Source organism: Urocampus carinirostris, chromosome 5, assembly GCF_059441175.1.
Source record: "Urocampus carinirostris isolate Australia breed hairy pipefish chromosome 5, RoL_Ucar_1.0, whole genome shotgun sequence".
In the NCBI taxonomy this organism is placed as follows: domain Eukaryota; kingdom Metazoa; phylum Chordata; class Actinopteri; order Syngnathiformes; family Syngnathidae; genus Urocampus; species Urocampus carinirostris.
The window spans coordinates 335,971-353,558 of NC_142353.1; the positions used below are offsets into that span (position 1 = coordinate 335,971).

The following is a 17,588-nucleotide window of genomic DNA, read 5'->3' on the forward strand; positions in this document are numbered from 1 at the left end:
GTGCCTCTGGACTAGCAGACTGGGGTGGTGGTTCCCGTCTTTAAGAAGGGGGACCGGAGAGTGTGTTCCAACTACAGGGGAATCACACTTCTCAGCCTTGGTAAGGTCTATTCAGGGGTACTGGAGAGGAGGGTCCGCCAGGAAGTCAAATCTCGGATTTAGGAGGAACAGAGTGGTTTTCGTCCTGGCCGTGGAACACTGGACCAGCTCTATAAACTCTGCAGGGTCTTTGAGGGTGCATGGGAGTTTGCCTGTCCGGTCTACATGTGTTTTGTGGACTTTGAGAAGGCATTCGACCGTGTTCCTAGGAAGGCCCTGTGGGGGGTGCTTCGGGAGTATGGGATACCGCTCAGTCTAATCCGGGCTGTGCGGTCCCTGTATTCCCGGTGCCAGAGTCTGGTCCGCATTGCCGGCAGTATGTCGGATTCGTTCCCGGTGAGGGTTGGGCTCCGCCAGGGCTGCCCTTCGTCACCGATTCTGTTCATAACTTTTATGGACAGAATTTCTAAGCGCAGCCTTGGCGGGGATGGAGTCCGGTTTGGGGGCCTCAGCATTGCGTCACTGCTTTTTGCAGATGACGTGGTGCTGTTGGCTTCCTCAGGCCGTAATCTCCAGCTCTCGCTGGAGCAATTCGCAACCGAGTGTGAAGCGGCCGGGATGAGGACCAGCAGATCCAAGTCCGAGGCCATGGTACTCAGTCGGAAAAGGGAGGTATACTCCCTCCAGGTCGGGGAGGAGGTTTTGCCCCAAGTGGAGGAGTTCAAGTATCTTGGGGTCTTGTTCACGAGTGAAGGTAGGATGGAACAGGAGATCGACATACGGGTCGTTGCAGCGTCTGCCGTCATTCGGACCCTGTACCGGTCCGTCGTGGTGAAGAGGGAGCTGAGCCGAAAGGCAAAGCTCTCGATCTTCCGGTCATGACCGAAAGAACACGATCCCGGATACAAGTGGCCGAAATTAGTTTCCTCCGCAGGGTGGCTGGGTTTTCCCTTAGAGATAAGGTGAGAAGCTCTGTCATCCGGGAGGGACTCGGTGTAGAGCCACTGCTCCTCCGCGTTGAGAGGAGCCAGTTGAGGTGGCTTGGGCATCTAATAAGGATGCGTCCTGGACGCCTCCCTCGGGAGGTGTTCCGTGCATGTCCAACCGGCAGGAGGCCCCGGGAGCGACCCAGGACATGTTGCGGAGACTATGTCTTTCGGCTGGCTTGGTAACACCTCGGGGTCCCGTCGGATGAGCTGGAGGAGGTGGCTGGGGATAGGGATGTCTGGGCTTCCCTTTTAACGCTGCTGCCCCCGCGACCCGACCTCGGATAAGCGGAAGACAATGGATGGATGGATGGTATTTCAGTGACTGGTGACGTTGTACAGATTAAATATCAATAGAGACGCTTCCCTAATTACGACAATTCGACTTACGAAAAACTGTAGATAAGAATACGTTTTTACGGGATGTCCAAAATTTTCCGGACATTGCAGTAAGTTAGATTTTGTATTGTGTGCACCTTCCCCCCCCGACTACCGGACATTACTGTAGAGTTTCTTTAAGCGGCTACTGGCGTGTGGTGGCGCTGTGAGAGGTTACTTAGCATCCACCCCGAAGAAGAAATCCACTTCCTCTTCCTAGTTTGTGTGTAAACATTCGATACTGTATCTCCAGCGCGCTAAGAACTTTGACATTTTTATTCAATATGGTTGGTGTAAAGCAGGGGTCGACAACCTATGACACGCATGCCAGCAGTGGCAAACGAGCGCAGGGCAAAATAATTTTTTTTTATTTAAAGCGCATTTACCTAAAATTTAAGACATTTTCAGTCGCACTCCGTGTTGTTTAGAGGCTTTACGGTCGCACCCTCCTCATCTGCTCCGTTTGTGAGTGTGTATCTGCGCGGCGCCGAGAGGAGAGATCCATGTTTTAACCCAGCCAACGAAACACAGGCGCGCGATAAATGAATGAATCATGACAACTCTTCCAGCGAAAGAATGTCGTTCTTTTCAGCCAGCGTGGGCAAATGACCGGGGCTTTGTGCGGAAAAAATGACCGTGCTGTTTGTGCATTATGCCTCGAGAGCGTTATACCTCGCACATCAAGGGTTAAACGTCAATATGTAACGAATCATGAACATGAATTGAAGGACGAGTCTGACAAGGCGAAGTCATTAAAACGTGATGTGTCCAGGTACTGCAAACAAACACAGACCTTGAAAACCATTGTCACTGCTAAAAACACCTTTGCTCACTGCATAGCAAAGCGCGGAAAATCTTTTACTTAATCCGAATATATTAAAGAAGCGTTCTTTTCGAGCTCGGAGGCTTTGTTTGGTGGCTTGCCTAACAAATAGACAATCAAAAACAAGAATTAAACACATCCCCATGTCAGCCAGTAGTGTTGAACGTCAAGAGGAGGGGCTGGCAGAAAGCGTGTGTGTTTCAATTTGATATTTTCTAAGATTTAACTGGTGTATAGTTTGGTAGCTGTCCATATCACTTGTTTTTTGATTATAGTTCATTGTTGATGAAGAATGGTTGATTCTTGTGGTCAAAAGTTGAAGTCATGGATGTCTACAGGCCTTTCCACGCGTTGCTCACATTCATTTTTCAGTTTGTTGATGAACAAGAATATTGCTAGATAAATTCGTCAGTTATACGATTTCAATGTCTATCCATGTTGTACATTTTGAATAGTGTAAAACAAGGGTGGCGAACAAGTTTGACACAAAGAGCTGAAATTTTTAACTGAGAGTCAAAGAGCCACACCACGCACTGACCGACAATAGACGTAACCTACGCAGATAATTGGCAGTCAGTTATGTGTCCGGAGCAGCATAAAAAAACACATCTGCCAAATTAATTTCAAAATCCTATTTATTAGTTATTAACTCTGATGGATTCAAGTGTGTTTTAAGAGGGGAAAAAAAAACTAAACATGAAACGAGGCAAAGAGCCACAGTATATAGAAAATATGATGAGGCAAAGAGACGCATTCTTGTTGGCAAAGAGCCGCATGTTCGCCACCCCAGGTATAAAATGACAGCTCAATTGGATATAAAAAAAATGTGCGAGTCATTAATCTTGGTGTGGCACACTAATTTACAAGGAAATTTGAAAGTGGCACTCCTCACCGAAAAGGTTGCAGACTCCTGGTGCAAAGTGTAAAGAGGCGAGCAGTTTCATTTGAAACGAAAGTGGAATATGGCAGTTTGATGCTGTTGAAAACAATGGTTGGATCACTTTTTTTCGGCCGTTTTTTACCACGGAGGAAGTCGCCTATCAGTCTAAGCTCATCTTCCAAAAGTAAGAAACTTAAAATTATCTATCTTTATTTAGCATATTTATTTCATGAAATGATTATTTTTTTTTTTTAGTACAAAACAATACAGTTTACTTATACAAGCCTTAAACATACTTATATAAACCTTAAACATACAAAATATAGCACTAAAGCAACTTACGAACAAATTCAACTTACGAACAATCGTCCGGAAACTATCTTGTTCGTAGGTCAGACTGCGTCTTAGTTTGACGGCCAGCCTGCGTCAAGGGGTTCAAGTAACAGTCACTTTAATTTTAGGTGTACAGTAAGTGCTAATGAGTCAACAACTTTCTCAACCTCATACATGTCAATCTCAGCCAATTGCTCCCCTTATTTATATTTGCAATTCCACTTAAGCAATAATTAATCTTATACAGTATACACAACATGGCACCTATTTACTCACAGCAAAAGATTATGTGGAATAACGTAAAAATATTAGAAATTGTCGTATGCTACTAGTGACCAAAACTATGCGGATTTGAAAAGAAAGGAGGAAGACAAGATCGGTAAATTTTTAATGTTATTTTCCCTAAAAAAAAATTGTTATATGGCATTCGCAATTAAAAATTATCAAAAAACGTATAAAATACGGAGAAAACGAACTAGTTGAAGGGATGCAATCTCTGTCAACCTTCCATTTGTGCAAATGCACTCTCGACCCCTTCGTCCACATTTCGTTACCGCAACTTCCTCCATGGTAACGGCTTATGATGAACTCACGTTTTATTTTCATTTTTATTTATTTAATGTCATCTAATTTATCTTATTACTGTGATTTTTATGTTTAATTACTATTTTAATGTGTTTTTAGACATACGGAAGATGTGTTTTATAGGTATATTAAGCGTTCACTTGGATACTTTTGAGGAAAAAAAGGGAAAGACCAATTTGTTTCAACTATTTCACAGCAGGACAATGAGCTCAATACACACGCAATTCCAGCTACAAGCACAATTTTGGAACGAATAAAGCTCGTATGAAATGGTACTACTGTATAGTAATCCCTTGCTGTGTTGGGGTTTAGTTTTCACAATTCCGATACTTGCCATTTCCATTGTGCAGTGTGTTCTGCATTCTGATTGGCTAAACAGTCACCCCGCCCCTTTTCTGCCTGTGCGTCAATAAGATTATGATGTAAGTTGTACACATGTGTATAAAAACTAATCTACACGCAAATCTTTTACAAGTTCAAGTTTCTCCAAAGGCCATCATGGCAATAAAACGCTCTGGTGCTTAGGAATAAATCAAACACCTGAGGGGGATCTTCATACGAAGGCTCCAGCATACAAGGGCTGGACGCTCGCACTTCCTCTGTAAAGTAAAAAAAAAAAAAAAAGTAGCAGCAGACGTCAGATGCCGACTGTGAGGCAACTGAACTCATGGAGCAGGTGCTGTCAAAACAAGTTTTGATGAGGCCACTTGGATAGTTCAAAAACTTAAAACCGTTCCGCACCTTTCGAGGTCTCCTCTGGAGCTGCCTCAGGCTGGTCATACTCACACCTGGATTGCCCTTCGTCTACATCTGGCTCTTATTGCCCCAAAACACAAGAACAGGCATGGATAGAAACACACAATCCCACACAGGATGAAAACCACCAGCGGCAGCAGACTGGAAGGCTAATGACAATGTCAATGTAATATTGTTGATTGATTAATGATGAAATGACAGTAAGTACCAAAATGGCAACAAAAAAAAAGAACAAATGAATAAAAGCCGTTTTCCAGAAATGATTTTGAGAATTAAGACATTCTCTGTGTGAGCAACACATTGCGACAGTCACAGCAAATTCATCCTGCTCCACTAGGGCATATGTGTCAAATCAATGGCCCACGAGCAAAATGTGCCCCCACCATATCATTTTGCATTTTTAGAAGCAAGAAAAAAATTAGCTACATTACATCAAACAATAACTTGTAGTTATACAGTAATCCCTCGGTTATCGCGGTTAATGGGGACCAAAAAAACCTGCGAAAATCCAAGAAGCAGCAACACCCCTTCAAAAATGCTTAAAAATATTTTTTTCAATTTATTTTTTAAATTATTTTATTATCTTTATTTTTTAGACCCGCGAAGCTCTGAACCCGCGAACGTGGAACCGGGAAGTAGCGAGGTCCCACTGTATATGTCTATGGAGGTAGCCATAGCCAGGCACAAATCCCCAACTGTAGCTGTATTTGCTGACTATCATTAATCAACGTTCAGGAAACCCATCTAGATGTTATTTTAATTAAAATTGAAGTCAAGGACACGCTGTTTAAGGCAGTAAGAAAAAAAATGGCAACTGGATGTATTTGTTTTAAGAAGCTATATTTAAACTTGTGGCCCTGATGATAGTTTGAAGCACCCGCCTTAACATGAAATAGAAATAGGACCCGTTTTATAAATGTACAGGTGATAAACACTACAAGAGATTAAATCTTGTAGGCAAAAAATGAGTTTAAAAAAAAAACCCTTATCGTTTTATAATCAAATCTTACATCCCTGAATCATAATTTAACTGTGATTGTCTAAAAAGACCTCCAGCCCTTCGCTTGAGACACCTTTTTACGCCATTCATTTACTAGTCCAGCTCCAGAGAAAATGTATCTTCTACCATGTGGACAATGTTCTCTCTAAGCTTCCACAGCTCTGAGCAATCATACAAAGTCTGTGACCTTCGCTTGGAACATTGGTAAGCAACATCAATCCCGGGCGTTGCAACCAAATCATTACCTAACATGTCCAAAACCTGATATCAAATTCAATTACATTTCACATAGCTCCTTACGTCGTATTTCTCGCCTTTTTTTGTTCTCTAGTTTCCTTTTGCTTCATTGTTACTTTTTTTCCTTTTTTCCTAGCTTTACTTTTTCCTTGCTTCATTTTCAATTTTTCCTACAACTTTTATCCTATCCACTCTACTTTTTTCTTTTGTTTCTCATTTTTGTCTATTTTTTGTTATATATTCAATATTTTACTCCCCCTTTTTAAGTGATTTGTGCACAATGTAACATAATAATTGGTGACATAATTGGTGACAAAAATAATCAAAAGAGCTGTTTGGGTGCCAAAAGAGCCAGCTCTTTTTAGTGAGCCGAGCCGAAAGAGCTGCTTGTCTAAACCTGCACAACAACATTGACGTAGTCACATACGTACAAAAGCTCACGTAGCTACGATCCTTAAAGTAAACCACACTTGTATCTCTATATTTAATTGTCTTAGTGCGAAAAAAATAAGACAATTTAAAGCTCCTACAAGCCCCCAACCTCAACCACCCCTAATGACTCTCTTTTGGAAAACTTGAGCAAACATGCTCGCTTTATTATTCGCAATGTTGTGCTTACATTGACTTTGAAAGACCGCGCTTAATACACCGCAGGGGAAACTTGCATTTGCTTTTGCCCAATATGCACTGCATTTCTGGCCAAATTTGCTAGTGAATTAATTTCATAATTTCGAGCTCTGATCTCTATGCACAGGATGGTCTGGACAGTGCCCAATTGCATGTGGCCCCGAGCTAAAATGACTTTGACACCCCAGCACGGAATGAACAAATGTCCTGTGTAAAGTGTAGCGCAAACATTTTGGTCTACCGTGATTGTCAATGTTGCAATGGAGGTGTAAGCTCACACCTGTGGCGTGGAGATGGGTGATGGAGCTTGCCGGCACCGGGGACACTTGGCGCTGAGGGGAGTTTGTTGGCTTGCTCTCATACTTAAACAGAAAAGGGCCTTGCAGACGCTCTGAGGCAGGGTAGACCATGAAATCGAAAGCATGCACAAGTAGAGACAATCAAAAATGGAAGAGACGCACGATTGGAGACACACAAACAAGTTCAAGTGAGATCATGGACAGAGCGATACAAGAGGACGGGTTTTGGACAAATTTAGCCACTGCTTGGAAAAAGAGCAGAGGTGGTAAAGTTATGCACTGTGGCGGCTATACCTAACTGGGGGCTGGCATGTGCAGCACAGGTTACTCTGGAATCATTGAGGGTGATTCCCCTGTCTTGCTGTTTCCACATGTCTCGGGGATTGGATGCTCTCTGAAAGATGAGGGAAGCTGCCTCCTACAACACCGACAGCAGCGGATTAGTTGGGGAAAAAAATATAAATTAAGTGTGAAATTAATCTATACCCACAGTTAGGAAAAACTAAATTCAAGAAAAATATAGCAGTGTTTCCCAAACATAGTTAGATTTAAGGCTGCGGCCCCCGCAACCTGACCCCAGATAAGCGGAAGACGATTGATGGATTAATATATATATATATATATATATATATATAACACACAAAAAAAATCCAAATAACTTAGATTCAGGATCATATAAAACATGAGTCTCCAACATGGTGCCCCTTAAGGACAGATGAGGTGCCTGGGGACCTGTATAAATAGTTCACCAGGGCTGGGTCATTGTGATTTTCTAGTAAAATGATACTTTAGTTGTTGACCGAGTCTATTTTCCATAAAATTTGGACTGTAGAGCACACCTGGTACATTTTAAGGAAAAAAATATTGCACGTAAGCCGTACCAAGCGGCCCAGAAAATGGATGGATGGATAAGCTGCATGTGCCCACATTGAAACACAATATCTACAGGGACAGATTGTACGGAGAAAGACTTTTGATAATATATGGTACCCTAACCCCTAAACCTTTGCCGAAATAAATCATGCCACATATCATTGGAAAGCTCATTAAACTCCTGGGATTCAATACATGATGACCATTTTAAAATGTACTCATCACAGAAGCATCACAATCAGTCTGGAACAAGATACCCAAGAACTATAAAGCCAGGGTAACTCACCATTATGTCCTCTGGCCGTATTCAACTTCTCTGAATGTCCGCTAAAATGAGTTTGTTACATCAAGAACAATCCAAAGAATTTAGGGCTTCATTAGCTCAGGAGGTAGAGCGCTCATCTTGGGATCAAGAGATCACAGGTTCGATTCCCGGCTCCTCCGTGTTAAATGTCGAAGTGTCCTTGGACAAGACACTGAATCCCTCGATTTATATTATATATTTCTCGACGATTTACAATTTCAACCTCGATAACACAAAATTTTGGGGACCCATAGATCTGTGTTGATTGATTTTTGAGCATGCGATTCCCCGGGACCCAGCACTTTGAGGTAAAATGAACACTGAATCCGTCTAAAACATTTCTGCTTTGTTGGACGTTCCTTGTAATTCGTTCGTTTAACCTCATTTTAATTCATAGATAACAGACTTGTAAAATTATTCTCAATATGGTACTCAGCCCTCCCCTTTTGATTGACACCTTTTCCATGATGGTCTGTTCACGCTAATTTTATTCATGCAAAAGGAGCGAGGTTACAATAAACTTGCATAAATTAGCCGCATCATTGCATAAGCTACAGGGTTAAAAACCTAGGAAAAAAATTGTGACTTATAGCCTGAAGTTTACGGTATCCCTACTTCCAATGGGAAGGAGCAGGTGCACAGACCCCACCTAGTGGCCAATTATGCATTTGCCTATAGCATGCCTCTCAAAAATGTCACTGGGGATATACAATGCTGTTCACCTACATCCCCAAAACTAATACTAAGTTATGACTTTATTTGGAGCCTAAAACGGTTTCAAACTATCATGCACTGTACATGCTGCAATCGAGTTGCAAGAACTACATACTTTAAGCTATAAGAGTTATGATACAATATTGTTCGCATTTAGATTTGATTTAGGTCACCACCATTGGCTGAAACTGTCATCAAACAATATTGTTTTACCCAGTGATTTAGAATCTAGTATTAGCATCGTCACATGCGATTGTCCGTCAATGCGGAGGCCTGGCTTTCCCTGAAGAGCAGTAAGACACTTCACCAAAAAAAGAACGCTGACCAAATAATGAACTGTATCTGAGTCAGATCAGAATAGTTATCCTGCTCCTGGTAATCATGGAAACTAGTACTCTCCGTTTCATGTGGCGAAGCAAACCGCTACCCAAAAAAATTGGCCTGGAGAGGGATGGGCGCCGCCAGGCTGTACTTGCCCAAGACACCACAGAAAGAGGTACCCCAACGATTATGGTTGTTAAGGGATCCGTGAACTGTGGATTAACATGTTAACAACATAGTAATAATTTAAGTTGTTGTTCTAGATATCCTTAAAACTGGGCGCCCTGTGCTCGATTAAAATAAATAAATAAATTAAAAAAAAGCTACCAGCTTGAAAAACTTGAGACCCCTAATATAATTGATCACAAACGCCATGGCTACTTGTGCTATGTATGTCTGTCAGTCGAATTCATTCTGATTGGCTAAACAGTATCCCTTTTTTCCCTTTGCGGCAATAATGTTGTGGCCCAAGTTGTACACATACAAAAAACAGCTTGATGAACCCCACATTATGTACGTGCAAATATTTTGCAATTATCATTTTCTCTAAGAGCCATCATGTCAACAAAATGCTCTTGACCCACTACGGCCAGGCCCAAAAAGCAGACAAAAACCCTTTATATCACCAACAAAGTTGTATTTCCCCACGCGCTAAAGCAGGTGTTGGAAACCCAAAATATTGAAATACACATAAAAACCCCTCCCAAAAAACAACAACAACACAAACATATATAGAGCCAGAAAAAAATTAAAATCCTAAAAAAACAGCCTTATGAATTAAAAGAAAAGGTGGTCCATACATGAAACTTGATCAGCTCGGTAGCCCAGATGGTAGGGCGCCCGCTCAGAGACTGGGAGGTCGCTGGTTCAAGACTCGACCGAGTCATACCCAAGACTTACAACATTGGTACTCATTGCCTCCCTGCTTAGCGCTCGGCACTAAGGGTTGGAATTGGGGGGTTTGGTCACCTAATGACTCCCAACACAGCAGTTGGGTCTAAAATGGCAGCGCCCTGTTTGGCTGCGGCTGCATTGGTTTGCTACAGTTTAAGTGTACGGGTCAGGTGTATCGACATTTTGTTCTGAGTGCATGGTTACAAAGAATGACAATAAAAGTAAATTCTATTCTATATTAAATATTTATTCTAGGAAAAAAAAGGGTTCCTGAAAAACATCTAGGGAGCCACTATGGCAGCCCTAAGGGCCACAGGTTTCTGACCCCCAACGCTATCGGAAGGTGAAAACAGTTTTTCTCTATGTCCTCATGATAGTGACATGGTCTTAAAGCAAAAGAAGATCACACACTGACCCAACTTTGCTTCTCTTGCGCTCTGCTTTCAGCCTCCTGCTGCTGCTGGTACTTCCTGTCCAAGCAATAAACAAATCAGACCAATGTCCGACATGCAGACTTTCTGCCACCTACTTCTGTTGCTCGAGTTCTACAGCCCTCTCCTTGTCCCGTCTGTCCCTCAATGCTGCCTCCTTGGCTTCCCTCTCTTTTCTCTCCTTCTCCAGATGCTGGCGCTCTTCGTCTGCTTTGCGGCGCTCCTCCAGGCGACGGCTCTCTTCTTCTTTCTGGTGTACAAAAAACAAAGAGCGAGCACCGATTTCAATGTAAAAGGACACCTATTGTCTCAAAGAATATAGAAGAGTGGTTGGGAACACAAACCGCAAATATTGAAACCCGATCCAAACCAACTAATTAACTTGACAGGACTGTTAAATTTCTTATTTCTTTAGTTTGAAAATTTAAAATCTAAGGAAATGATTGAAGAGCAAAAGCACCAACTAGATACAAAAAGAAGAATGTTATTTTTTAATTATTTGCATCAAAAAACACAATAGCAACCTGCTTTGAGAACCATTGAAACACAATAAAGAGGAACTCTTTCAGGAACACATTAGAATAAAAAAAAAAAAAAGTCACATTGACTAAAAACCGGTCCGCTGTAAAGAGTAATTTAACATAATATATAAACAAGCTAGATAGAAAACAAAGCTACTAATTAAAAAAAATAACGTATTAAGACCACTATTGAAAAAATATATAAACAAAGTTTAGCATGCGTAAAAATAAGCCTACTTATAACCTAAATTGACTCCAACAAGAATATACAAAAAAAAAAACACTATTGTGTTCAAAGAGCAATAGCTCAGTGTAATATAATACAATTCAAACATGAATAAACAAATAAAGGTTATAAATTATGCAAAATATAAAAACGATAAAAGTTTTGACTGTGCTACCTGGCCTTGCTGATGGTTTGCAAATTGCGGCCTCGTTTGCTAGTCTTTAGTCCAGTGAAATAATTAAAGCCTAAAACGATCATTTAAATAGCAATTTCAAAAGCAGGTTATTATTTGCATTGTTTAGGTCATGCTGGAACAAGATTGTGTATACTAAGCAAGGTTTTCAGTGACGTTCTCAGATTGTCTATCACTGCTGTTGCGGGTATGCACAGCACAGATTTCACTAGCTTGGCAAGCTTGGGTTTCCATCAGGAGTGTATTCTCATGTATAGATTTTTAAAAAAGCAAGAGAGCAGCAGTGGGTTTGAAAAAAAAGAAAAAGACATATTTTTTTTAAAGAAGTCTGATCAAAGGTTGTATGCTTGATATGTCAAGAAAGTGTCGCGATTTTTAAGGAGTACAATATTAGCCGTCACTTTGCTACGAAGCATTCCAATTATTCCAGCAAGCTGTCGGCACAAGAACAGGGAGCTAAAGCTGAGAGAATGGCAGCCAATTTACTGTCCCCCCGCAAAAAAAATTTCACCGACAAACTGCGCTTCAGGAGTCAACTACCAAGGCAAGCTTTTTGCTGGCATTCAAATTAGCAGCAGCTAGCAAGCCTTTCTCCGAATGGGAGTTTTTGAAAGACTGCATGGTGGAGACCCGCAAGTTTGAAAAAAATCAGTTTGTCACGTCGGACTGTGACTCGCCGTGTGGAACTAATTGATGAACATATATCCAGCCAGCTAAACAAAAAGGCGGAGTTCTTTCAGTTATATTCACTTGCACTGGATGAAAGTAATGACATGAAAGACACAGCGCAGCTCCTAATTTTTATCCGAGGAATAAATGACAGCTTTGAGATAACGGAGGAGTTTTTGACCATGAAGGGAACAACGCGGGGATAGGACTTGTATGACAAGGTGTCTGCCGGTTCTCTGATTTTGAAAACATTGATGAGTCACTTCATCTCATGTCTTGTCCCTTCTCACAAGACCCTGAAACAGTACCACATGAGGTGCAATTGGAACTGATCGATCTTCAGTCTGACGCCACTTTGAAGGAAAAGTTCAACACTCTTAACGACTTTTATGCTTCACTGAACGAAGCCACCTTTCTAAACCTACGGCAGAAGGCACAGAAGATTCTTGCCTTGTTTGGCTCGACCTATGTATGTGAGCAGACATTCAGTGTTATGAACATGAACAAAGCCCGTCACGGATCCAGGATAACTGACCAACACCTCAGAGGTATCCTGAGAATCGCCACAACAAAACTTACTCGAGACTTTGATGCACTGACAAAACGGGGATCAACAACACTGTTCCCACTGAAACTGATGGTGAGTTTTCCTGCTGTGTTTATTCAACTGAAATGTAATTAAATTAATCATTAATAAGACAAATCCTGTATGTAATTTATATAACACTCAATCCATCGGTTCTTGGCTCGGCCCCGCTGTCAAATTTTAGAACTCATTGTGGCCCTCGAGTCAAAAAGTTTGCCCAACCCTGTGCTAGCATCTGCTTGATCGCTTAATAAGGACCGTGTGTGTGAGCGAGATACTTTTTATTTCAGTTAAATGAATGAACGAAGTTTATGTAACACAAAAAAAAAACATGCTCACCACTACATTACAAAAGGGAACAACAAATTATTTGCACCAAACAAAAAAAAATCAAATGAACAATAATTTTATCATTAACATGTACCTGAAGGGAATAGGATTATGCAGTGTTTAATTGTCCTTGATAAAAAAGATCAACTTAGGTTTAAGAATAAGCATCAAGTTTTTTTTTTTTTTTTTTCTAAGTGTGAGTGATTGTGTCCTTAAAATTGTTTCATAATGATACTCATACTAAATGTTTTTATCTCAATAGAAAACAGCAAACAATGAAAGCTTCACAATGAGAAAGACATCATGCGCGCCACAGCAAGCAGTTGTCATCACAGAGATATTCATTGATATGCCGACATTGAAATACAAAGTTCTCAAATAAGGAAGAGTGAGTAAAGTGAGTAAAGGTGAAAGTGGTTACTTTTTACCTGGTGAAGCGCAAATAAGCCCAGCACAAAAATGAATTCCACCTTATTTGTTTCAAATAACTCACTTTGGAAACGACGGCGTCCCCTTTCGGACAGTTCCCGGACGTACCAATTCACCATGTACCATAATGAAATCTGATAACGAAGTTTTGAATCTAATTAAAACGTCCAAGGCAACGTAATGATAAAATTATGTTCTCACAATTCATAATTATTTAGATTGGAGGGACATTCTTAAGTAAAGAACAATACGAAAAGTTTTCACTTCTTTGGCTTTCAACAAGTTTAACAATTTCAAACACCGGCATCCGATACTGATGGTATGACATAACTGAGACCAAGCCAAAGCGGCATGATCTGGTCGAGAGTCACGGGTCCATATAAAAAGAGTAGCTGATTGATAGCTCACCCTCTTTTTTCCTGCCTGACTCATTGCACTACACAGCCACGTTAAGCCTGCCTTGAGATCAGCACATGGGCCATACGTCGCGACCATCCGGAGCACGAGACCAAATCTCTTCATAATGACAGGCAAGGTTTCAAATTCAACTCCATGTTTGCTGGTTCTTGGGAATGAGCATTTTTTTCTGTAAAAACGTTCTTCTGACTCTTGAGACACCTTCATTATAAAAACACTAAAGTCAAACTGTAAATGAATAAAAATGTCACCAAACCACTCAGTGCAAACTGCGCCAAGGGTAAATACTACGATATCCATGGTGATTGCAGTATTTTGTGACATTTTTTACACCAAAGTTTGCTTGCAACGTGTTTTGAAACCATGATTTGTTTTGAAACCAAAATGACAGTCAAAATGAGCCTAAACACTCGTAAGGAACCGACTAGTGGTATATTTACCATATTTTCACGCCAATAGGGCGCACATTTAAGTCTGATTTGATATGAAATGTGAGCTGCACCCTATCGCCCAGCGTGCCTTTCGTGGTAGACGTGACTGAGGACTGAAGAGTAGCGGTACGGCAGCTTAGTTGTTAGCGCTTCCGCGGCATTGTTCTGGAGTCATGGGTTCAAATCCAGCTACCAGCTTTTCTGTGCAGAGTTTGAATGTTCTTCCTGTGCTTGAGTGTGTTTCCTCCGGGCACTCAGGTTTCCTCCCAAAACATGTATGTCAGGTTAATTGGCCAGTTAAAATCGTACCTAGGAGTGAGTGACCGAGTGAGTTGTCTGTCTCTGTGTGCCCTGCGACTGGCTGGCAACCAGTTCAGGGTGTCCCCTGCCTACTGCCCAAAGACAGTTGGGATGGGCTCTAGCATGCCCGCAACCCTTCTGAGAATAAGCGGTGTAGATAAGGGATGGATGGCTCTTTGGGTCAAAAAAGTTCCCGACCCCTAATATAGACAGTGATGTGTAGGAAAATGCATCAGTACCTCTGCCTGTGCCCAGAATGTATCCTTGTTGGTCTTCCTGATTTCTGACATCGCGTTGGTTTTCTGATAAACAGATCCCTGCATCAAAAACAGCATGCACAAATTCATCAAGCAACAAAACAAAATTAGAACAGAAGTGATGCTAATTTGCTAATTTTTACAAATGCTTCATTAGCACTCGGCAGTAGAGCTGACCTACACTTACACAACACTGTTCAGAAACTCTTATTTTCATTTCATTCATTTTCCATACCACTGAGAAAATTTAAGCTTTTTCATGCTTCCCCCCCTTTTTTTTTTACTTGTGTGTTGATGTTAGGATTGGGTACAAATAAGCATTGACAATAGCAGCCTTGGCACAGATGCCAAATGCTTGCTCACGCCTGGAATTTGCTATCACCACAGTCTGATAAATACACAGACCGCTGCAGATCAGAAAGCCTGTAGGTTCGCCCTGAATAGTGAAGTGGGTGTCTAACCAGTCAGCCAACTCTTCTGTATCATTATTTTTTGAATTATAAAAATTGCCGTGACCATGTCAACATTTTACACTCAGATGTGAAGCCATAGTACAGAATATTCCAAGAAATAAATCCACAACAAGCACTATTTTAAATATAAATTTCAACTAATGTTGGAACCAGTACAGACAGAATGTGAATTGCACTTCTGGAAAAAAAAACAATACAGGTGGCAGCATAATCTACAACAGTGGTTCTCAAATGGGGGTAAGTGGAGGTACGTGAAGCTTTTCAAAATATCTGAATCAGTAGGCTCATCCTAATAAATCTCGGAAAACATTTGGAAAAAGTTCAATAAAATATGAATATGTGATCATGCACTGATTTTCTTTTCACTTTTTAATTTCAATATCCTTTGAAATAAAACTGTCCCCCCCACACAGAGTCAGTTTGACCCACCGACACACTCATCAACAACCTGTCGTAACCATAACTCTGTACCTATGGAGACGTGGCTAAAGCGCAGCAGCCATGCTGCTGAAAGTACTGTTGGACAAGTGAAGAAGAAGACAAAACCAAAGGCGACAGAGTTCAGAAAGTACATGGAAGAATATCTTTTAATGGGCTTTACATCCATGAGTTCTGACCCACCCCAGGTATTTTTTTTTTTGGGGCGGGAAGAAATTAGCCAACTCTAGCATGAAGCTGGCAGACCTCCAGCGGCATCTCACCACAAAACATGGATGTCACGTTGGTAAGGCAGAGTTCTTCAGGAGAAAAGTTTCTGACTTCAAGTCATCCCAAGCCACAATGCGAAAAGCCTCCACTACATTAGCCAAAGCCCTGGAGGCTTCTTACGCTGTGTCTTTTCTTGTTGCTGAAGCGAAAGTTCACTATAGCGGAGGACCTACTGCTCCTCTGTGGTATTGGCCGAAACTATGCTTGACAAAAAAAAAAAAAAAAAATCTGTGGGTACATGAAAAACTGTGCCTCTGTCTAATGACACCGTTTGCTGCAGAATAGATATCGTGTGCACAGACATTGTCGAACAAGTTGTGGTGAAACTTGGCGACTAATTTTCACTGCAGCTGGATAAATCCACTGATGTGAGTGGTCATACGCAACTTGTTGCATTTGTAAGATACTGTACAGTGACACGAACGACATCTGTGAACAGATTCTATTCCGCAAAGAAATGGAGGATCGAATAACTGGAGAGGACATTTTTAATGTCATTAACATTTTTTTTTTCTTTTAACCAGAAACGCTATCAGCTGGAAATCCTGCAGCAGAGTCTGCAAAGATGCAGCTGCATCAATGACGGGCAGTACAAAAGGGCTCATAGCACGGATTAAAATAGAAAATCCCGAAATGGACGCATTGTGTGATACACAGGGAGGCGCTAGCGTCCAAGAAAATGAGCCCTGTGTTGCACGATGTTTTGGATGACAGCATTAAAGTTATAAACTTTATCAAGTCAAGGCCAATTAACTCACATTTGTTCCGCAGCCTCTGTGAAAATACGGGAGCTGAACACACAGAACTGCTCCTTCATACCGAACTGCGCTGGCTGTCCCGTGGAAGGGGAATTAAGCAGGCTGTTTGAGTTGCGAGCTGAAGTGCACACCTTCCTGACAGAGCAAGGATCTCCCCATGCCACCATGTTTGAGAAACACAGACTGGCTTGCAAAGCTTTGCTATCTAGCAGCCATCAGTAGGCTGATCCCAATAATAAATCTCGAAATTCAGCAAACTGAATGAACTGAACATGTCCCTGAAGGGCAAGGACACCAGCATCCTGAACCTGTATGACAAGGTGGGTGGTTTGCTGAATAAGCTGGGATGAGGAAAAGGGCATGTGATCAGGAGGATTTCACCCGATTTCCTCAGTTGGACGTGTTTCTCTCCACTGAGGATGTGGCGACAGCTCCAGTGACGTTAGTCATAGTGGTACAAATGGCTAACTTGATCAGTGGGTTTCACTCCTACTTTACTAATATGGATGAGAAATATGTGCAGCTGGATTGGGTGAGAAACCAAAGTTCTCTTTTTTGAAGCAAACAGAGGCATACTTCCTGCCACTCATCAGGAAAAACTGATGGAAGTGGCATCGGACCGTGGCCTGCAGATGACGTTTGGTGCATCCACTCTCACAGTTTTGGCTGTGTGTGAGGCAGGAACACCCTGAGCTGTGACAAAAAGCATCCGTGCGGCTGCTACCGTTTGCATCCAAAAATCTATGTGAGGCCTCCTTCTCAACAATTATGCTGGTCAAAACAAAGCCAAGAAACTGATTGTGCCTGGAG

General features: G+C 41.6%; 1 protein-coding gene and 1 pseudogene across 10 annotated transcripts in view; one reads left to right on the forward strand and one right to left on the reverse strand.

Annotated features, from left to right (window-relative positions):
• The window catches only part of dbnlb (drebrin-like b), a 35,373-nt gene that overhangs the window by 3,674 nt on the left and 14,111 nt on the right, over positions 1-17,588 (reverse strand). For 3 of the 10 annotated variants that reach the window (XM_088335291.1, XM_088335290.1, XM_088335294.1), the window contains exons 6-12: positions 14,822-14,899; positions 10,579-10,730; positions 10,465-10,519; positions 7,238-7,361; positions 6,925-7,035; positions 4,766-4,840; positions 4,565-4,623 (exon numbers count right to left, since the gene is read on the reverse strand). In XM_088335291.1, the coding sequence (XP_088191417.1) occupies positions 4,565-4,623; positions 4,766-4,840; positions 6,925-7,035; positions 7,238-7,361; positions 10,465-10,519; positions 10,579-10,730; positions 14,822-14,899 (654 nt within the window). The remainder of the gene's footprint in view (positions 1-4,564; positions 4,624-4,765; positions 4,841-6,924; positions 7,036-7,237; positions 7,362-10,464; positions 10,520-10,578; positions 10,731-14,821; positions 14,900-17,588) is intronic. The other 7 variants (XM_088335297.1, XM_088335295.1, XM_088335300.1 and 4 more) reach the window with 5 other exon arrangements.
• Positions 15,786-17,470, forward strand: LOC148364923 (SCAN domain-containing protein 3-like; annotated as a pseudogene).